General features: G+C 30.2%; 2 protein-coding genes across 3 annotated transcripts in view; one reads left to right on the top strand and one right to left on the bottom strand.

The window, feature by feature from the left end:
- The window catches only part of LOC142323212 (vascular endothelial growth factor receptor 1-like), a 61,192-nt gene extending 47,121 nt beyond the window's left edge, over positions 1 to 14,071 (bottom strand). Inside the window, exon 1 of one of the 2 annotated variants that reach the window (XM_075362551.1) lies at positions 13,942 to 14,071. The gene's annotated coding sequence lies outside the window, so the exon portion shown is untranslated. The remainder of the gene's footprint in view (positions 1 to 13,941) is intronic. The other variant, XM_075362553.1, reaches the window with a different exon arrangement.
- The window catches only part of LOC142323210 (uncharacterized), a 133,856-nt gene continuing 114,114 nt past the window's right edge, over positions 4,270 to 24,011 (top strand). Inside the window, exon 1 of the mRNA XM_075362549.1 lies at positions 4,270 to 4,493. Within this exon, the coding sequence (XP_075218664.1) occupies positions 4,467 to 4,493 (27 nt within the window). The 5' untranslated portion in view covers positions 4,270 to 4,466. The remainder of the gene's footprint in view (positions 4,494 to 24,011) is intronic.

Genomic DNA, 24,011 nt, shown 5'->3' with positions numbered 1-24,011 from the left:
GAGCATTTTGAATTAATTTTATGGAGCATGGTTTGATAAATCATTTAAATTACCCTCTTAATGTTTCAGTCAAGTCCTTTTCAAATGAATGCTTATTTAGTAACCTACTTGGGTAAAAAAGTCCATAGTTTTATTTTTGCATTTTGTATGCATCGTTTCAACAGTCTTAACAAATTTATCCGTACACCATATTTTTAACATAATTCCTGGTTCAAGAGCCAAAATAAAATTTCACTATGGTACATCGACACGTTTCATAAGTCCTATCAAGGTATGGTGATTTCCCACTCTATATTAATCATTTCTTTGCTCCAGCAATACAGGAAACAAAGCATCGATAAGAATCTTGTCCTTCAGAACTATTTCTTACTTTAAAAACACTTCTGAAAAATTTTTTCTTGCTTTATTGTCTAAACAGGTACAGCTTGAAGTAGTTTGCAAGGATGATTAGTGCCATACATGATATTTGTGAAAACAATATACTGTTTTTGGAGAAACATAATAAGAACCGATGCCGCTCAACAATTTACTTATTTCTGGATTATAGATTATCAAGTGCCAAATAAAATCAAAATAAAGATAACAGTAAGTATGCCATTTTTTATTTTAGCTTGTTGTACTTGGGGATATGTTACACATGAATTTAACAAGATATGCGATGATAAAATGTGAGGTGAAAAGAAATTTAATCTTTGCCAGGAATTGATTACAACACCAGTTTTTCTGTAACCTAATACTTTAACTACTACACTAAACCGGTAAGAGTGGACATCTGTCACTGAGGGCAGCATCTGGGGATGTCAAATCAATGTTACATAACTTCAGAATGGAATATTTTCCCTGCTTAAATGCACTTGCAGTTTCATTTTGAAATTAGTGTTTGTCCATTCATAGGTTAACATATGGAACAAATTTCAAATTATACTCGTTAAAAACATAATGAATAACAATAATTAAGTTCCAAAGTGAATCACAATTTTACTTGATCGGTTATTAATTTTATATTTCTATTTTTTACAGATATTCAATAAAATGAAATGAGCACAACAGAAAAAATCAAGTTGAGCAAAAGGAACCCAAGACAAAGAATATGTGACTTCAAGCAAAGTTCTGACAGCTTTTGAAAAAGAGGAAAAAATTCTTAATTATTGACCTCAAAATCAATAGGGGATGTAATGAGAAACACATATCTTGCTCTAATAAAAGCCTTGGAAGAGAGAGGTAGAGTAACGAGATTGATTCAAAACAGCCAGATTTAAATAAAACAGAATACCAAGGTTCATCAGAAGATTCTGAAGAAGATTTGGATGATGATTTACCTGATCCAGTTCAACAAGACAAGCCAAAATATACTAAAATTGTAGATGATGTGATTCACCTTCAAAATATTGGATATATGAAGTTTAACCAGGCATCAGGAAAAGCAATCATGTCAGAGAAATAGTACAAAGAGGGTAAATTTATTTTCAGAATAGTGCTGGGCCTTTTACACAAATCAGTGACTTTGTCATGATTTACAAAAAAAATACAAAAAGGAGGTACGGTGAGTTGATTTTCATTGGTACATTCCTCTGTGAAGGGTGCAGCATTTTGTTTTTTGTATCTGCTTTTCCCATCAAAAGATGCAGTCAGTAATTGTTCTCTGGAAACAGAAAATGGTTTAAATAATTGAAAAACCAGACAAAATTATTGAACATGAGAATTCTCAAAGGTATTAAAATTCTTTCACAACGTGAAAATAAGACTGATAAAAAAAAAGTTTAATAGTTGCACAGCTTCAAAATCACATTGTTAAAGATAAAGAGAAATGTTGACAACTATTTAAAAGGTGTAACCCTGCATAGAATATTTAGCCAAACAAAATTTGGCCATAAGAGACTGCATAAAAACAAACTATCACTGAAACTGAAAAACAGGAGTGACAGAAACACTGGAAATTTTATAGAACTTCTGAAGCTTGTTGAAGAGTTTGATCATGAAGCATCACCTTTTAAATGTAGAGCAAAATTTAGTATCAAATACATACCTTTCACCAGAAATACAAAATGAATTCATCCAGCTTTTAGCATCTTCAGTTGGGGAAAAACTTGTGTATGACAACCACAGAACCAAATACTACAGAATAATATTTGATTGATTCAACACATGACACTGCTCACCAAGAACTGTCAAAGATCATTAGATATGTAGATATAAACTTTAAGGAAAAACTGTAGTTATGAAGGAGTCTTTCTTAGTATTCATTCAAACTCATAAGTCTTGAGGTAAAGGTATGATATTTTTCAGTACTGTGCAAGCTATGTACGTTTATTTTTCGTGGTCAGCTGTTCGATCAGAGAGACTGAAAACTGCTCTTGGTAAGTGAGTGAAGAAGCTGTTAAATTGACAACACTTGGTAGAACTAATGGAAAATATAACAGACAATCAGAATGACAATTCAGATACAACAAGTGTTGCGATTCAGTTTTACATCAGATGTTAACTTTGAGTTTCTGGTCCTTTTTCAGTTTTGAAGTGCTATACTTGTCAAGATTGACCGATTTTAGAAATGGCTTCAGGATGACACAAAGAATTTCCATAATACTGCTCAAGATATTCAGGCTTTACAAGAGCATTTCCTAGTAAACAGTGATGCCATATGCAAGAATTCTCTTGAGAAGCAAAGGAACTGTGCAGTACTCGTGATCTTCAAGTTTAGAAACAACAAAGGAAGAAGAAAATGGCTGGAGAAACAAAAGAGGATATAAGGCTAACAATAGATAATGAAATGCTATGAATGATGAAAAGTATGCTTGACAAAAACTTATGGAAGAAGAATTGATCATCAGCTTGAAAAAACTGAAATCAGTTTTGACTTTCTTTTACATACAAATGTACGCAAATATGTACGCAACTAATGAAAGTAGCTTGAAGCATTTTTACGGGAAGGTTGGATGGCTTGGAGATGTTCAGTGAAATAATGGACTGGTGAATGCTACTCAACACAAGGGCTGATGTTAAGATTTCGACACCAGCAGACCTGCTACACTTCATCGTGTAGTTTGGGGATGATGTATTTCCATTTCTGGAAGCCGGTCTTCAGATCTTACTGACTGTTACAACATCCAGTGCCAGTTGCGAAAGGTTAAAGTTAAAACTTATCCTGGTTACCTGAGATCATCAGCGGGACAGAAAAGTTTTCAGCCTTGGCTTTGCTGAGTGTGAAACGGGAGGTTACCGACAATAGCATAAATTTGAGAAACTAATCAATGAATTTGCAGCAGTTGAGACAAGGAGCATGTTTATTTGAAGTTATGTAATTATATCTAAAGTATTACATCAAACTACTTCTTTCACTTTATTTTAACTTATCAGGTTATGACATCCAAAATAATGTTTTTAGTTTTCACATTGTTATATTCACAGTATTCACATTTTATATAATATAAAATAATTTATATATTAAAACAATTATATAATAGTATTTTTATTTGGAGACATGTACAACATTCTCGAGGGGAACCTTTTTAAAATTATTTTCAAACAGGTGGAATCCATCCTTTCCGCTACACCTACCTCAACATAAAAATCTTAAATGGCAATAGTTACATTTAATTGCATTCTGTCTTACACCACGTAACCACTTCTAGCACATGTGTTAAATTCTTTACTCTACTTTGTTGAACAAAAATAATAAATAAAGTGAAAAGCCTTACTGTATTTGGTTACATGTTTAAGTTGTGTTTTTCTGTTTAGTACTTTTTATACATTATACTTTAGTATAAGTAATAATGAGTTGATCTAATAATTTAAAAATCAATATAAAATCTTTTCTTTCTTCAAAATCTGATTCGCTAATCATATAGCCTCCGATAAAATGAAACTTTATCTAAGATTCAACACTGTCATTTTACCTCCAATAAATTGCAACTTTATACACGATTCAACACTTTTGTGTGTTTTATGTAAAATAATAAAATATTTAAGACGTAAGCAGGTTTATAAGGTTATATTATTAAACCAAATTTTTATATAATAAAGGAATAAATCAGTTTTCATTGTCTAGATTTCAAATTCTAAATCTGGAAAGATTGTAGTCGCAAACGTGAAAACTAGAATTGATAATAAAAATGGGCTTAATTCAAAAGAAATAATGAATAAGTTTTTGTTTTTATAAAAATATTTTATTTACGGGTCTCTAAATAAAGTAGACATTAGTTTGTTTTTTTTTTGCAGCCAAAGTGACAACACTGCAAAGTTACATAAACAAACATATGGTTATATGAACAGCTGATTTATATTAGGTATTAATAATTCTAGTCTATTGCTGCAGTATATGAGTTGTTAACAAACTTTTCGCGAAATGAGTTTTTCTTGTGCGTTACAAAAATGAGTGATACTAATTACGAGCAACCGTTGTGCAATTAAGTTTTGTGTTAAACTCTGTGAGACTGCTACTGAAACCTTTTCAAAATTAAAACGGGCGTATGGAAATGTTGCTCTGTCACCTGCACGTACGTATATAAACTATTAATTCGTATAATCGCCTCCATTGTTGAAGAATTTAACAAATATATAGCGATTTATTAAGTATACCGATCATTTTACATATTCTCCATACAACATTCATAAAATATGTATTTAACATTAGTTATAAGAAGGTATTCATAAAATATGTATTTAACATTAGTTATAAGAGGGTAGCTTACGTAAGTTATGTTCGGTTAGGTTATATTGATACAAGGTGTGGCATTTGCACACAATCTGGTTGGTCTCGTGGTGTACGCGTCTTCCCATATCAACTGATTTGGAAGTGAGAGTTCCAGCGTTCAAATCCAAGTAAAGTCAGATTTGAATACTAGATCGTGGATACCGGTGTTCTTTGGTGGTTGGGTTTTAAAAAAGTTGGTTTTTTAAAAAGTTTAAAAATCCTAAGGAATATAATTATATTATAATAAGTGTATTTAAAAATATATAATTTAAAAAAAAAAAAAAAAACATCATGGTTTAATTCTTATCTTAAGGTTTAGTTTGGTAAAATAATTACATATGTTTTATTTAAGTACTTATTTTGGTTCTTTAAGAACAAATTTATTATTATACTATTGTTATTTATGATGCTAAGATTATTGTTGTTTAAGTTTACTTTTATATATTTTGAACCATTGTTTTTTTTTTTTTATAGAAAATTATGATAATGTTAGGGGTAGCTTTATCTTATATTTGTGTGGCTTTTAGATATCAACTTTTAAGTTTACTTTTATTTATTTAAATTAGGTAATGTTAGGGGTAGCTTTATCTTATATTTGTGTGGCTTTTAGATATCAACTTTTAAGTTTACTTATATTTATTTTAACTACTGTTTTTTTATTTAAATTAGATAATGTTAGGGGTAGCTTTATTTAATATTTCTTTTTCTTAAATTATTAGCTTTTGATTTTATTGACTGGTTTAAGCTATAATTTATTTAACTTCAGTTAGGGGTAGCTTGAAGTTGTATTTGCACAAGGGAGGAGATCCTTTTTTGAATGTAATTTGTTTAATTTGTTGTTTAAAATTTTGTAGTTAAGGTCCCCTTTAAATATAGTTTTAAAAAAAATTTGATTTTTGTTTTAAAATTTGGCTTTAAATTTATAACGCATGTAAAGTTTTGTTAGGTTAAATATCCTTAATGGTTAATTTTTATTTTCAGTGTTAAGGTTTTTTAATTTAATTTTTTAATTTAAGTTATATTTTTTAGAACCAAAAAATGTTGTCCCAGCATTTGCGGTTATTCCTCAGGTTCAAGTTAATTTTTTTAGAATTTAGTCTTATTTAGTTTTAATATTTTATATTTAGGTGAAATTTATATAATAAATTTTTTTTTCTATGTAAATTTGAATTTAAACCAGGATTAGATACCCTGTTATTCTTAATTAGTAATTTTTTTCTAAGGTAGTTTATTTTTTATAATTGAAATTTAATAGATCTGGCGGTTTTTAAATCTTTTTAGAGGAACCTGTAATTTAATGATATTCCATGATTTTTTGTACCTTTTTTTTCTTGTATATCTCTGTCGTTGAGTGTAATGAAAATTTATTTTCTTTTCATTTTAAAGATTTATGTTAGGTCAAGATGCAGTTATAAAGAGGTTATTATGGGTTACATTAATTTTTGTTTTTGATTTTTTAATTTGATTAAATTTGAATTTGGATTTAATAGTAATTTTTTTAAATTAATTATTTGAATTTTGCTCTTAATTATGTACATATTGTCCGCCACTCTCATAAATTGAGATAAGTCGTAACAAAGTTACGACTTATCTCAAAAATAATTTCGCCTGTTTATCAAAAACATGTCCTTTTGTGATTTATTTAAGGTTTGGCCTGCTCAATGATTTAAATAGCCGCAGTATTTTGACTGTGCTAAGGTAGCATAATAATTAGTCTTTTAATTGAGGTCTGGAATGAAGAGTTTGACGAAAATTATACTTTATTTTTAAAATTTAGTTTGAATTTTATTTTTAAGTTTTTTTTTTTTTTTTTGTCTTCAGTCATTTGACTGGTTTGATGCAGCTCTCCAAGATTCCCTATCTAGTGCTAGTCGTTTCATTTCAGTATACCCTCTACATCCTACATCCCCAACAATTTGTTTTACATACTCCAAACGTGGCCTGCCTACACAATTTTTCCCTTCTACCTGTCCTTCCAATATTAAGGCGACTATTCCAGGATGCCTTAGTATGTGGCCTATAAGTCTGTCTCTTCTTTTAACTATATTTTTCCAAATGCTTCTTTCTTCATCTATTTGCCGCAATACCTCTTCATTTGTCACTTTATCCACCCATCTGATTTTTAACATTCTCCTATAGCACCACATTTCAAAAGCTTCTAATCTTTTCTTCTCAGATACTCCAATTGTCCAAGTTTCACTTCCATATAAAGCGACACTCCAAACATACACTTTCAAAAATCTTTTCCTGACATTTAAATTCATTTTTGATGTAAACAAATTATATTTCTTACTGAAGGCTCGTTTAGCTTGTGCTATTCGGCATTTTATATCGCTCCTGCTTCGTCCATCTTTAGTAATTTTACTTCCCAAATAACAAAATTCTTCTACCTCCATAATCTTTTCTCCTCCTATTTTCACATTCAGCGGTCCATCTTTGTTATTTCTACTACATTTCATTACTTTTGTTTTGTTCTTGTTTATTTTCATGCGACAGTTCTTGCGTAGGACTTCATCTATGCCGTTCATTGTTTCTTCTAAATCCTTTTTACTCTCGGCTAGAATTACTATATCATCAGCAAATCGTAGCATCTTTATCTTTTCACCTTGTACTGTTACTCCGAATCTAAATTGTTCTTTAACATCATTAACTGCTAGTTCCATGTAAAGATTAAAAAGTAACGGAGATAGGGAACATCCTTGTCGGACTCCCTTTCTTATTAGGGCATCTTTCTTATGTTCTTCAATTGTTATTGTTGCTGTTTGGTTCCTGTACATGTTAGCAATTGTTCTTCTATCTCTGTATTTGAACCCTAATTTTTTTAAAATGCTGAACATTTTATTCCAGTCTACGTTATCAAAAGCCTTTTCTAGGTCTATAAACGCCAAGTATGTTGGTTTGTTTTTCTTTAATCTTCCTTCTACTATTAATCTGAGGCCTAAAATTGCTTCCCTTGTCCCTATACTTTTCCTGAAACCAAATTGGTCTTCTCCTAACACTTCTTCCACTCTCCCCTCAATTCTTCTGTATAAAATTCTAGTTAAGATTTTTGATGCATGACTAGTTAAACTAATTGTTCTATATTCTTCACATTTATCTGCCCCTGCTTTCTTTGGTATCATAACTATAACACTTTTTTTGAAGTCTGACGGAAATTCCCCTTTTTCATAAATATTACACACCAGTTTGTATAATCTATTAATCGCTTCCTCACCTGCACTGCGCAGTAATTCTACAGGTATTCCGTCTATTCCAGGAGCCTTTCTGCCATTTAAATCTTTTAATGCTCTCTTAAATTCAGATCTCAGTATTGTTTCTCCCATTTCATCCTCCTCAACTTCCTCTTCTTCCTCTATAAAACCATTTTCTAATTCATTTCCTCCGTATAACTCTTCAATATATTCCACCCATCTATCGACTTTACCTTTCGTATTATATATTGGTGTACCATCTTTGTTTAACACATTATTAGATTTTAATTTATGTACCCCAAAATTTTCCTTAACTTTCCTGTATGCTCCGTCTATTTTACCAATGTTCATTTCTCTTTCCACTTCTGAACACTTTTCTTTAATCCACTCTTCTTTCACCAGTTTGCACTTCCTGTTTATAGCATTTCTTAATTTCCGATAGTTCCTTTTACTTTATTCATCACTACCATTCTTATATTTTCTACGTTCATCCATCAGCTGTAATATATCGTCTGAAACCCAAGGTTTTCTACCGGTTCTCTTTATTCCGCCTAAGTTTGCTTCTGCTGATTTAAGAATTTCCTTTTTAACATTCTCCCATTCTTCTTCTACATTTTCTACCTTATCTTTTTTACTCAGACCTCTTGCGATGTCCTCCTCAAAAATCTTCTTTACCTCCTCTTCCTCAAGCTTCTCTAAATTCCACCGATTCATCTGACACCTTTTCTTCAGGTTTTTAAACCCCAATCTACATTTCATTATCACCAAATTATGGTCGCTATCAATGTCTGCTCCAGGGTAAGTTTTGCAGTCAACGAGTTGATTTCTAAATCTTTGCTTAACCATGATATAATCTATCTGATACCTTCCAGTATCGCCTGGCTTTTTCCAAGTGTATATTCTTCTATTATGATTTTTAAATTGGGTGTTGGCAATTACTAAATTATACTTCGTGCAAAATTCTATAAGTCGGTCCCCTCTTTCATTCCTTTTGCCCAGCCCGTATTCACCCACTATATTTCCTTCCTTGCCTTTTCCAATGCTTGCATTCCAATCTCCAACTATTATTAAATTTTCATCTCCTTTTACGTGTTTAATTGCTTCATCAATCTCTTCGTATACACACTCTACCTCATCATCATCATGGGCGCTTGTAGGCATATAGACGTTAACAATCGTTGTCGGTTTAGGTTTTGATTTTATCCTTATTACAATGATTCTATCGCTATGCGTTTTGAAATACTCCACTCTCCTCCCTATCTTCTTGTTCATCACGAAACCTACTCCTGCCTGCCCATTATTTGACGCTGAGTTAATTACTCTAAAATCACCTGACCAAAAGTCGCCTTCCTCTTCCCACCGAACCTCACTAATTCCTACTATATCCACATTTGTCCTACCCATTTCCCTTTTTAAATTTTCTAGCCTACCAACCTTTTTCAAGCTTCTAACATTCCACGCTCCGACTCGTAGAATGTTATTTTTTAATTTTCTGGTGACCCCTTCCTTAGTAGTCCCCACCCGGAGATCCGAACGGGGGACTATTTTACCTCCGGAATATTTTACCAAGGAAGGCGCCTCCATTATTGCTATGTGAAAATGCAGAGAGCCACATTTTCTTGGAAAAAAAGCAGCTGTAGTTTTCCATTGCTTTCAGCTGCGCAGTACTCAGAGGACTGAGTGATGTTGATACGGCCGTTTAAGTCGTCCTGACTCACGCCCCTAACAACTACTGAAAGAGCTGCTGCCCTCTTTCAGGAATCACTCCTTAGTCTGGCTCTCAACAGATACCTCTCCGATATGGTTGCACCTTCGGTCCAGCTACTCTGTATCCCTGAGCACTCAAGCCCCCTCACCAACGGCAAGGTCTCATGATTCATAGAGGAGGATTTTTAAGTTAAAAAGCTTAAATTTAGGAGAGGGACGATAAGATCCTATAGATCTTTATATTGGTTTTAAATTTTTTTTTTCGTTTATTTTTTAAATTTTTATGAGTTTATTTTTTTGTACCTATTTTGGATTTTTCTGTATCTTTAATTTTTTGATTAATATTTCCTTTTAGTTTTAATTTTGTTGGGTTTTCTTTTTGCCTTTTTTTTTTGTTGTTCTGGTTGGGGGTTTATTTTATTACAATTGCTGGATGATCTTCTAATTCTAGAATTTCTCAGAGTATTTCTTATGAAGTTGTTTTTTTTTTTTTGATTATTTTTTGTTTTATCTTATATTGTGAGTCTTTATGTTGAAGGAGTTATTTAGCTGTTAATTTAAATTATATTTTGGCTTTTATTTTTTTTAGGATTTTTTTGTTTTTCATTATTTTAAGGTGATAAAAAGTTAATAGTATTTTATACTTTCTTATAATTTCAAGTTAATTTTCAAGTTAGTTATATAATTTAAGTTAGTTGATATAATAATTATAATTGATATTATTAGGGCTATAATTAGGGCTAATTGATATTAATATGGGGAGGAGTTCTAAGTGGGTTTGCTGGTGTAAAATTCTCTGGATCTATAGTGAGGAATGGATTTATATTAATTATTATTATAAAAATTATTATTGTTATTGCTATTCCTAAAATATCTTTGGTTGTGAAATATGGGTGAAATGGGATTTTGTCAATGTTATTTTTTATACCTAGTGGGTTAGAGGATCCGGATTCATGTAGAAATATTAGATGTAGTATTACTATTATTGATATAATGAAGGGTATAATGAAGTAAAAAGTAAAGAATCGGTTTAGTGTAGGATTATCTACAGCAAACCCACTTAGAACTCCTCCCCATATTCAACCTGAATGATATTTCCTATTTGCATACGCAATCCTACGATCTATCCCTAGAAAATTAGGAGGAGTAGTAGCCCTAATAATATCAATTATAATTATTATATCAATATCATTCTCAATAAAAATAAAATTTCAAACAAGATCATTCTAACCAATAAATAAAATAATATTCTGAATTATAGTAAATACATTTATTCTACTTACATGAATCGGAGCACGACCAGTTGAAGAACCATATATTATTACAGGACAAATCTTAACAACAATTTACTTCTCATTTTTTATTATTTACCCCATGTCCACAAGGATATGAGATAAATTATAAGTTAATAAGCTCAAAGCAATGTAACTTGAAATTATAAGAAAGTATAAAATACTATTAACTTTTTATCACCTTAAAATAATGAAAAACAAAAAAATCCTAAAAAAATAAAAACCAAAATATAATTAAAACCTTAACACTGAAAATAAAAATTAACCATTAAGGATATTTAACCTAACAAAAATTTACATGCGTTAAAAATTTAAAGCCAAATTTTAAAACAAAAATCAATTTTCTTTTTTAAATATATTAAAAGGAACCTTAAAACTACAAATATAAACAACTAATAAAACAAAATACACTCAAAAAAGGATCTCCTCCCTTAAGCAAAATTATAACACCGAAGCTACCCCTAACTGAAGTTATAATAAAAAAATTACAGCCCAAAAAGATGAAACCAAACTTAAAGCTAATAATTTAAAGCTACAAAAATTTAAGATAAAGCTTAAAAATCATTTTAGAGGCTGATTTTTAAATCATTTTTTAGGCTGTAATTGACAAAGCTGTTGTGATTGAGTTTTGCATTACATCTAAAGCAAATTAAACACATGAAAGATTGACAAAATGATTCTTTTTGCATTATTATCCAGTATCTCTGTCGCAGTGTAAGAGTCTTAAGTGTTCAGAGTTGACAATTAGATTAGATTAGATGTAAATCATCCAAGCATGGATCTAGTGAAATAAGCTTACTTTGTTTATCAGTAACCTGATTCTTTATCTCACTGAATTACATGGATTGTGATTGACATGTAAAAAAGTACAGAGTGTGATCTAACTCCTTAGTAGTAAAATGTACTAAAATTACATTCAGACTGTTTGGATTTCATATGGTGAATGAATCTGAAACAGAAACTAAATGTTTCTGTTTGTTTGTAAAGATGAAAATCTTTGTGTTCAATCATATACAACATTAGATATACATGAAGTTAATGTAGTTTTACGCCTTTCTAATACGCATTCAGGATTTAAATTATCATCATTTAATGTAATATTACAATCCCTTGGCTAATGAGAAGAAGACTGTAATAGCTAAGGAAGACCACGCCACCATAGTGACATATCAAGTAACCTGCTTGGTGAAAAGCTCTAGACAATATGTCTGCTGGATTATCAGAGAATTTGATGTAATACCGATTGGTAATTGAAGTGTTTTGTTGAATGTCAGAAACTATTACCTATAAATACTTTCCAATTCGAAGAATGTCCATGAATACAACAAAGTGCTATGATTGAATCAGAGTATAAGTGTATCTCATCAAAGTGTATAATGCAGTTATACAACCTTCACAAATAAACTTGAAAATAGTAAACAACCAAAGAGTTCAAGTCTGGATAATATGATTTGTTACAAGGGGCTAACATTGACTTAGAACAGTAAATTAGTAATTACATGGTTGGAGTATAAGTGTGTATATAAATATAATAACCATAGCCATTGTTATATAAATATAACAACCATATACAGGCATCAGAAAATCCATGTAATTTAATAGAATGAATTTTTCTATTTTTATTAAACCTAATGGATCTACTTATCTTACATGACTATTAGATGTAATTGATTATACAATGAAAGCCACTGTATTAATGGTTTGGGCAGTCAACTTTGAGTTGTCATAATTACTACATAAACTGTTTGTATGATTATAATAATAAGGCCAATGAGTCCTAGAGGATCACAGACACCTGCTGTGATGGAAAGAGTATTCCTTTTAGTATAAATTTGTAAATTGTTAGAATGAGTGATTTGGAAATTTAGTGAATCTGACTTTTTGTTCCTTAGAACTCTTAAGAGTACATATGTTGTCTTCTTGATTAGATAGTATGGATGAATTATGATAAGACAAAGAAAAACTGCAATTGTTAGAATACCACATGTGAAGTGAAAAACCATACTGTTGTAATAATTTGGACATATCGTTCTTTAATAGAATAACTCCATTTGGGTAATCTGAACTGGTAATTAGATCATCGACATAGAAATAATTTTTAATAGCAAACAAACGTAAGAATATATCCTAATTTGGTTTCTTGGAGTACAGGATATTTAAAGTTTCAAATAAACTTTGTAGGTTTGTCAGTAGGCTACCTGTTATTTCTGTTAAATCACACATCCAATTGCACATTGCAATTGGAGTGAAAAATTTTGACAAATTTTCCTTTCCTTTGAGATGAAAATTAACCGTTTTCTTTAAATTGTTTTAAAATAGCATTCACTGACACTTGACCAACACAACACACAGAAGCTATCTGTCATGTCCAACTGATATGCTTAGAGAGAAACCATTGTCAAACACAATTTAAAATTTTGTATAAAAGAATGAAATAAATTTTCAAAAAACATGACAACTTAAATAACGAATATCTAATAACCTCACATTACACAGACAACTTAATGAATTTGGTCAAGCAGTACCCACAACATGGAAGTTACAAAAAATTCCCTGTTATCGATTAATGCCCGTTTACTTCTGTAAAATAATCCGACTGTGGAAAAATGTAATGCAATTTATTTTTCATAAAATGGATAAAATTGATGTGAATCAAAAATTTTTAAGATATATAAAGTACAGATTATAAAGTAAAGTTTCATATTTGAAATTATAGTAATTTTTACAAAATATCCTTCATCATAAAGTTTTAAGTATTATTTTCTATTAATTTATTTCCTCGGTTTATTTTATTGCTCAATTAGCCTAAAATTTATAACCAGTCGCGTAATTTGTTTGTTTGTTTGTTTATTTTTCAGATATTATTTCGCCGGTATTATAAACAGAAAACAAAGTCAGAAACGTTTGCGTTTACGAAATAGTTAATTTATTTTGTAAAAATAGGAGAGTGCAAATTGTATTTTAAAATTCAGTACGTGATAAGTTTGGATACAATAGTCAAACAAAAATAATGACACTTATTTTAATCTACCTTAAAATAATATATATAAAAAATGCTTACCCCGACCAACAACGAGGGTTATCTAAAATAAACGTATAAGATTTAATATTAATGGTTAAGTCTGACCACAGACATGAGAATCTAGACTGTGCAATAAACCCAAGATGGCCGCTGGAACCATACGCTTCACATTATGTCACGCCCGTAATCACACTGTCTCTCCCCACCACTGGATAACCGTCTTCCACAACAAATTTCTTCAACCGCCAGAGTTAATAATCGTGAAAATAACCACCCCATCTAAACTTCCTACACGGCAGCTCTCTCAGAGCAAGCGACCGACCGACAGTTTAATATTAATTTTTTTAAACATTTGATAACTTATAATCATAAAAAATAATTGAAACCAAATTTTAAAACGTATATACACGTTAACAAAGGAACGTAACCAAGGAATCCAAACAGTAGTAAGGTTCTCAATTATTTCTTTTTAGCTAGTATTTAATTTACCTTAAATAATTTACACTCACGCATACTTTCAGTACTTTAGTTTCAACACAATTTTACAACTTAGACCGTATTCTCATTAGTAATCAATCAGAAACACACAACAGGATCATTTCTATTAATACATATGATAAAAAAATATTAATGAATATTTTTTTAATACATGGGGATTATGATATAAAACGATTATTTCCAAATTTACCTCATATCAAGTCGACTACCGTATTTCACAGTACAACCCAGCACATCTGTAATACAAATAAGCTCAATAACACTTAGAGATGTTACTAATTTCACGCTAGTCCTTATAAAAAAAACAAGTAAATTTAGACTCGATTTGATCGCTATAAAGTTCCCTTTTTCTAATGTAAATTTTGTCTATGGATGGTTCAACAAGCGATTTTTTTCAGCATTTTTATAATTATTTTTCTCTCAGATTTGTCACATAATGTTTGAGATATGGAGGTCCGAATAATCGACGTTTTAATAAACAGTAATCTCAGATTATATTTAATTTAAATCATAATTAATCTGTGAATCTTCTAACACGAAAATCTCTCAAATAATTCGAATACTATAACAAGCAATAATTTATGTAAATTTTACGGATAAATAAAATATGTAAGTCCGGAGGTCGGTTGTATAAAATCAGTGATTATTTTACTAACTGTATTATACAACGTAAAAATAAAAAAGTTATTAAGTATGATTTTTTTATTAACACTACTACATAAAACGAGAAATATCATAAAGTTCATTAATAGTACTGTCAAATGGAGAATATAACATCGATTTCAAATATTTTAGGAATTTTTTTTTTTTTTTTTATAAATAATAGTAAAATTATAATATGCTGATTCGTTAATAAAATTAAAAAAATAAATAAAAAAATTTTACCGTAAAAATTAATTTTTTTTTTTTTTTCATTTCCTTAACGGTTATTGCTTGGAACGTTTATTCTATGCAAATGTGTTATAAGTAGAAAACACAACGGAGTAAATTACCTGATCCCGAAATTAGCAGCCAAAGGGCGAGGGGGGAAGGAAAATTCAGGATAATTGGCAACATAGCACCTGTGTAGTTACTAATGTTGATCTATTTCTTATTAAGATTAATATTCTCCGTATATTAAGAGTGGGGGAGAGTGCAGAGACTCTCCCCCCTCGTTTGACTCTCGTTCTCTTAGTTGTGTCGAAATTCATCAAACTGCGTATGTCAAAATGTGTGTTAGTTGATGAAAAATTTTATTAGTTTATAATATTAGCTGCTTCCATTACATTCAGCGATGGAGAAAAAATAAACAATCTTACATAATAATAATATTAGCTTACATTTTTTTTTCTGATAATTTAATAATCTATTAAAAGTGTTGTTAACGAATAACGTTGTCATACAGTAAATAATGCTTTATTTCTTTTCTGTAAGTGTGTTATTGTTTTAAAAATCGTATCAAATTTTTATTATTTGTATTTATCGTATTAGATGTATTTTACGTGAAGCTAGAAAACCGTTTAGAAAATAATTCTACGTGTAAACTAGGTAAGTTCTTTCAAATAATAATATTTTGTAATAAGAAAAATGGTACACAAATAATGTGATTATTGGTTAACTTATGGGAATGTAATGAAGTAAACGTTTTACATTTGGACATTTTGTTTTGGCAAAAATCATTATTTTTAGGTTAGTCAAATATATTTTTATTCTTGTTATTTTAATTAAAATTAAGTACTTTATAAAAATATGTAACTAAAATAATTTGCTTTCAAGTAAGTTCCGATACACTAGAACAGGGGTTTTGCTGAATCTTTTGTAGACTAAACGTTTTATTTACGTATTTCTATTTAAAGTGCTCCACTTATTAATTATTTCGGGTATCAATATTCTAGTTTTTTTCTTTGAAGTTCTGTTTTTTGTTTAGATTTCTGTTAATAACAAAACCTTTTGCCTGTGTCTACATTTGGTGATTAATAAATTAGCTATCTATTTTAGAAAGATAAATTGCCTTTGTTGTTTAGTATGAAATACTTTACAAATATTTTCTCACTTTTCTTGAAACCTTCATTATGTTCTGCAGATCAAAGCAGAAGGTCGATTTTATGTTAGATGGTCAGACTTATTATTAACTTTAAAATTTAGCCAAAAGTTTTGTTCTGATTTTTATTTTCATTTTTATTTTTTATTAACCGTGATAACTTACAATTGAACAACGTAATAAACGAATACAACTTTTCAAATTCACTTGTACGTGTTAGCTAAAGAACATAGCTAACGGTACATAAAAGGGTAATGATGAATGAGGCTTTCAATTATTTAATTTTACCTAATATTCAATTAATATATATAATTACAACCGCGCACGTAAACGTGACGATTGCACATTTATATAAAATTACATTCGCGGTGCGCGGTTTTATAATTTTTTTTTTACTAAATATTTTTTATTTTAATTTAAAGCAGAAATTTAAAAAAAAATCGAATATTGTAATTAACAATAAAAATGTAATGTCGCCGCGACTGTGTCACAGAAAGCGTACTTCCTTGCTACATAATACACCAAAGGTCTTGGGTTTTATTTACGTATTAGTATCTGAAGAATTTTCCACATCTAGACTGTAACTACTTCAATAGCTAATCATCTTAAAGAAAAATAACTGAACTACAAATTAATGTAGATTATAAAAACGATTAACGAGTGATACGTAAGGATGTAATGATATGATTTCACTATTTCTAAATTTACCACATCTACAATACAAATACGCGCGTTCGCCCTCACACGCACACACACACACACACACACACACACACACACACACACACAAACAAACAAACAAACAAAAACACACCCACAGTGAGAGAGACAGAGAGATTTATTTTTTATTAATACTATCAAAAAGTAATGTGTGAAGTTTATTCTGTGTTTGTTCAGATTTTAAGTTATACTTCGTTCTTATATAGTAATGAGCTATTTTAACATAGTACAAAACATTTAACCGTGTCTCATTTTCATTTTTATAATATATTGTTATCGTAACACTATTAGCAGAGACAGTACAGCAAATGACTGATGTATTGAAGGTCTCCGGTTTGATTCTCATGTTAGACACCACCACCGACAATTGTTTCAGCCAGGTTTCATACATTAAAAAAAAAATTAACAGGTCTTGAATTCAATTCTTGACTTACAACGATCTTTTCAATAATTCCAATCGAAATAATCTTCAGAACGAGTATATGAACGGATTATATGCTATCTATAATTATACATTTTGAATTACTTGCTGTAAGTTTTTGAGAATAGAGGTCAGATAATCGAGATTTTGATAAACGTCAATCGTAGAATATATTTATTTTGAATAGATTTATTTGTTCCGTTTTCCAACGAAGGAAATTTTTGTTTAGCTTTTATTCATAATTAATTCATATAACAATCGAATTGCACAATAAAACTATGCATATTTTACGGATAAATTAAACACGAAAGTCCGGGTAATTGAGAATCGGATTAGTAAAATAACTAAGTGTTATAGTAATTGTATCATTTAATTTTTTGTAGCACGGTGATCCGAGCGGTAACGTAATCGTATATTCATTTTTTTAGGAGTAAAGCGTGGTCATTGTTCGTATGAATATAAATTTATTAAGTACAGATTATAAATACATTTTTTTTTTTTTTATTTTTACTTAAATTATCTAATAGTTTTTTTTATTACCTTATACTACAAATCGTGCTTGTCTATGTAAGAGACAGAGAGAGAGTGAGAGAGAGGAGAGAGAATAATCTAGCGGCGAGAGAGAGTGTATTAGTATGCAATACTAGTGAAAGGGGAGTGAGACAATTTAAACAGCATTACAACAATGGATGTTTATTTATTTATTTATTTTTTTTACTTCAGTATTTATTCACTAAGAGCTCGGAAAAAATTACAAAAATGTGTATTTCTATGAATATAAAATATTAACACTCGGATGTTATTTTGCTGAATCGGTTACATTTTATCGTCCGATGACTCCTCAAAAGTGACCGGCATTATTCTGTTGTCGAGTTCCATTAACAATATATCCCAGTCTGGCGAACATTTTTTAAATAAATAGGTAAAATCGGTTTAAAACAGCAATATTACATCGCCTTGTTTTGCAACGGCCACATTAATTTGCTGTTATATCTGCCCCAGATTTTACTGTAGTTGCAATACATCTAAAATACCTCAGATACTAAATGTAACGGTCAGAACTGTTTTCTCTGAAAGTAATGAAATATTTATTCCAAAATGTAAACCAGATAATTTTACGTTAATATATTATAATAGTTCTTTTCTTTTATTCTGCAGTTGAAACATTTTATTTGCTTTGCCTATGCGTGAGTGTGTGTGTGTGTGTGTGTGTGTATATGTATTGAAGCATAATGGACGCACACTTATATCACAGTCACAAAAAACAAAAGAGAGAATATGAAGAAATTTGTTAGTTATTTATAAATCGTTTATATTACAGAGCATGCTTACTCACTTATTATATATCTCTCTCTCCCTCTCTCTCTGCAGTATGTATATACACACACACACACATTAAAACGGATGAACACGTACAAGATTTTACTATTTTAATTTTCTGATTGTTTACCGTAATGTGCTCTATTACCAGAGGATCTATGGCCATTAGTTCAGTTTTTTCGAAAGAGATATGAAGCCCTGTCTTTTGTGCTAGGTTTTGAAGGCTCATGATTTGTGTTTTGGCTTCTTGAATATTATTTGCTAAAAGAGCGAGGTCATCTGCAAATCCTAGGCAATTTAGTGTGATAGAGTTTTTCTTAGTACCCGTTTTTATATTTTTGGGATTTATTTCATACCATTTTCTCATGACAAATTCGAGGGCGCAGTTAAAAAGGAGTGGTGAGAGGCCGTCTCCTTGCCTCAATCCAGTTTTTATGTAGAAGGGTTGAGAGAGTTCACCTCTGAATTTCACTCTGGACTGGGTATCGGTTAAAGTTAATTTTATCATGTTTACGAGTTTAGGGTGAAGGCCCAGGTTTCTCAGAATATTCAGCATGGATGGTCGGTGTATACAATCATAGGCCCTTTTAAAGTCGACGAAGGTGATTATTAGTTGTTTTTTCCGTCTTTTATATAAGTCCATCATAAGTTTTAGGGATATTATTTGCTCCGGGCAACCTCTCCATGGCCTAAATCCCCCTTGGTATTCCCCAAGTTCCAGTTCAAGTTGGTCTTTGCATCGGTTGTATATGATTCTCGACAGGATTTTGTATCTGCAATCCAGGAGAGATATGCGTCTGTAGTTTTCAGGATTAGTTTTATCCCCTTTTTTATGTAATGGATGGATGAGGGCTGTGGTCCAGTGTTCTGGAAGTTTTTCTTCGTTCTATATTTTCACGAGGCATAGATGTAGGGAAGTTTTGACTGAATAAACCGATGAGTGTTTCCAGAGTTCTGCGAAAAGCTGGTCTTCTCCGCTTGCTTTGTAGTTTTTTATTTCATTTAAGGCTGCGAGAACTTCTTGAATTGTTGGCGGGTTGATATTTACCGGTGAAGTTTTAACTGGAGTTTCAGTGTCAATCTCAAAAAGCTCTGGGGGGTCGTCACAGTTGAGGAGTCTATTGAAGGTTTCTGCCAAAATTTCAGCATTTTCTTTATTGGTGTGGGCCATATTTCCTTTTTTCCTCTCAGCATAAGGGTGGGTGGTTCATATCTTTGAAGATAAAAAATATATATATATATTTTTTAATTTGAATTCAAAACTTTTCGGGATTGCAGAGAAAGGCGCTACTACCCGCCATGAAGTGTGTGTGTGTGTGCGCGCGCGCGCGCTTGAGATCAATGTCAACAATTATTTCATGTCTTTTTTATTATTTTCTCATTAGGTTTTGTCGTTTCATACAAAAAAAGAAAATTCTGAAGCCTGAACTATGTACATTAAGACAAAAATAAAGCCTGAAGTTTGCAACAATTTTTGCACGATAATTTTTGTTGTTGTACATTTTAATACGACTCGGTCCTCCATGCTATGTTGGTTAAAAAAAAGTTATCTATCACTGTAACTACCAATTTTGTATTCGCTCGAGTATTCCATTTATTGTATGTTAAATTTTAAATTAATGTAATTATAATATGTAATGTTAAATTACATAAATTTTAAAATACGAGAATATGAAAGATTAATACAATTTTGAGTCTTGTGTTTACAAAACTAATCGGTTTTAAAATAAAGCGCTGCTGAAAGGTGCCGAATCCCCAATCAGCCTTTGTATTTTTAACATGCCAAAAAAATTAAAAATAATTTTATGTCGATTCAAATTTGTTAATAGATGGAATTTGACGCGTCAATTGAGTATTTCTTTAGTATGCGGAAGACATAACAATTTTTTTTTGACACGCTGTCTATCTGGCAACGTCTTAGCAACGGTTGCTGTACCATCGGAAGGGGATTCGGTCCCCCTTCCTCGCTTCATGTACATTCAACCGTTCAAGGTTAAACAGTTACCACTTTTAATGTGTTCCATATACTATAATTTATCACCAACGCCTTTATCAATGATTTATTTATTTTTTTTTATATTCGTTGTGACCATTGTTTCGATTGAAATTATTGAAAAAAATGCTTTAAGTCAGGAATTGAATTGAGACATGTTACGTTTTTTTTTTTTTGTGTGTATGAAACCTAGCTAAACAATTGTCGATGGTGGTGTTCTAACATGGGACTCGAATCTGAGACGTTCAGTATATCGGTAGGTTTTTAAAATCTTTTATTATGAATTTATATATAGATGTCGATGTAAAAATATATTTATTTTTACAAGATACCAATAGATTGTGATTCTAATGTTTGTAATATTTCTTTTTTTTGATGAACGATATGCGGGTAAGGATTACGAACGCAAATTTGTGCCCAAAACGAAAATAAACTCGAAATCTTCAATACGTTAATCTTCGGTTTTTAATGATAATTCAAGCCAAGAATCGAATCTAGAATTTTCTGATTTTTTTTTTTTTTTTGAGAGGAGAGCGATACTCATATGGGATACCTTGTAATCTGAGAGGTGTCCAAGTTAAAAATGGATGCCGAGACCTTTAGTACATCAGTCATTTGTTCTACTGTTTCTCTACAAACTGTGTTAAGGTAACAATCTGTTATAAAAATGAAAATGAGACGATAAAATTTATAATATAACTTTTTAGCGGGCATCTACCGTGCGAGTTGTAGCGTCTTGGCCTTTCGTTCGGAGGTCTCTGGTTCGAATCCCGGTCAGATATGGCATTTTCACACGCTACAAGATTTAGAGTTAATTACACTACTCGATTTTTTTAAATTTCTGCTTTAAATTAAAATAAAAAATTGTAATTTTTGGCAAAAAAAAATAACTGAAGCGCGCACCCGAATGTGCTTTTATGTATATGTGCAATCATCATGTTTACGTGCGCGGTTGTAATTATATATATACATACTGAATATTACATAAAATTAAATAATTGAAGGCCTCATCATTTATGGACTGTTGGCTATGTTATTTAGCTAATCATGCAGGTGAATTTTAAAAGTTGGATTCATTGTACAATTGTAAGTTATCACGCTTAATAAAAAATATTTAAAAAAATCAAAATAAATTTTTGTTGCAAAAAAAATTAATAATAAATATGACCACCTAACATAAAAACCGACCGTTTTGATCTGCAAAACACATCAATGTAAGTTTAAAAAAAGCGAGAAAATATTTTTAAAGTATTTCATGTAACAATAAAGGCCATTTTACCTTTTTAAAATATATAGCTAATTTATTAATCATCAAATGCAGACACAGATAAAAGATTTTGTTATTAACAGAAATCTAAATTTTTTTTAAAACAAAAAACAGAATTTAAATAAAATATTGACACCCGAAATAATTAATAAGTAGCAATTATTAGAGGACATTTAAATAGAAATTAAATAGAAAAAATTTAGTCTACAAAAGAATCGGAAACCTCTCTTTTAGTGTATACTAAAAGAGAAATGTATAACTTACTTGAAAGCAAATTATTTTTATTGTGTATAAAGTAATCTATATATAAATTTTATAAGGAGCTTCAGATCAGTATATTTTTGACAACGCTACCGATGGGAATGTTTTCCTTTCTTGCTTAGCATTCATATATATATATATATATATATATATATACACACACAACATGCTTCACTCTCTTTTAATTATTGTATTTCATAAGATTAGGTTTTTTTTTAACAGAACAAATAATTTAAATGATTTTTTTATTTTGGTTGGTATATAATAAGTAGAATACAGCGGAATTGAGTAATACGTCAACCAACGACGCATAAAAAGAATGGCATAATTACCTTTAAAAATATGTGAAGTTATTATGTTTATAAAATATATATATTTAGAAAGCGTTAATGAAAATCATTTAGCTATATAACATTTGTACATATTAATTGAAGATGCAGAATATTCAAGTTTATTTTTATAATTAATCATTAAAAGTTCATTAACATCGGTTCTGTAAAGTAAGATATTTAATTTTATTTTGAATGAATAGGTTATTAAATAGTTTTGTAATTTCTTAAAAACGTTATCGAGAAGTAAAATGAGGCTCTTGTAAACTCGTATTGTGCAGCAAAAAAAAATCTAGTTCTGTTATTTTACAGAGGTGAATAATTATTTAGGAATGTTACTACTCTTTTCAGTACAAATAACACACATTCTTTCATTTAAACGAATGAATAGAAAACATAGAAAAAATAAAATTATCTGTAACAATAATTTTATGCTTATTTATGATTGCGAAAAGTGAACATTGTTTCTCTACAAATTATTTTGTAATTTAAATACACCACTTTTCTTTAAAAATTATTCACGTAATTTGTGATAAAATTGCTATAATTAAAGATTGTTAATTTTTTATCCGTTCGATGGCATAAGTATGTTTGCCTGTTAAACAGAAGGCCCCGTGTTTGATTCCGAGTAGGGTCCCTCCTAATAACGAATCAACCTTCAATGTAGTTACTGATGATTTTATTTACTGATCCGACTTAAAAATTAATATATCTAAAATGAGATATGATAAATTTCATGTTGAAAACCTCTTTCTAACACGTGAAATACACTTGGCTTACATCAGTAAATTATATACAATAAAGTTTACTTCCCTAGTTAATGGCCAAATAACCTATATAGCCAAGCATATAACGCATTTCATTTTTATTTGTTTATTTTTGCGATTCTGGTTCGCAACTATTTAGAACTATTTGGATACATTGTCAACAGATAAAGACAGTAAATGATTATTAATTTATTTTGTAAAAATAAATTGAGTGTAAACTGAGTTCTAACATTTTTAATCTAATAAATAATTTGAATACAATAAATGGGAATTATTGTTTCAAAGATGTTATAATATTCCGTAATAATATTAATTTAAAAAATAAAAATCACTTTGTCAATAATAACAGACGTCTCATACAAAAGATATAAACTGGATGACGTTAACAACTGGATTAGGTTATGTTAAAAAAGAGTGAAGACTCGAGGCACTAACTGAATGCGTATGCGTAATCAATCTATCTACCGACAATTTCCCGCCAGTCCAGTACTAGAGTTCCTGGCTTGATTAGTT

The sequence above is a fragment of the Lycorma delicatula genome, chromosome 4 (genome assembly GCF_047948215.1).
Source record: "Lycorma delicatula isolate Av1 chromosome 4, ASM4794821v1, whole genome shotgun sequence".
Taxonomy (NCBI): Eukaryota; Metazoa; Arthropoda; class Insecta; order Hemiptera; family Fulgoridae; genus Lycorma; species Lycorma delicatula.
The sequence above is the reverse complement of the archived record's forward strand: the minus strand, read 5'-3'. Positions and strand labels throughout refer to the sequence as shown.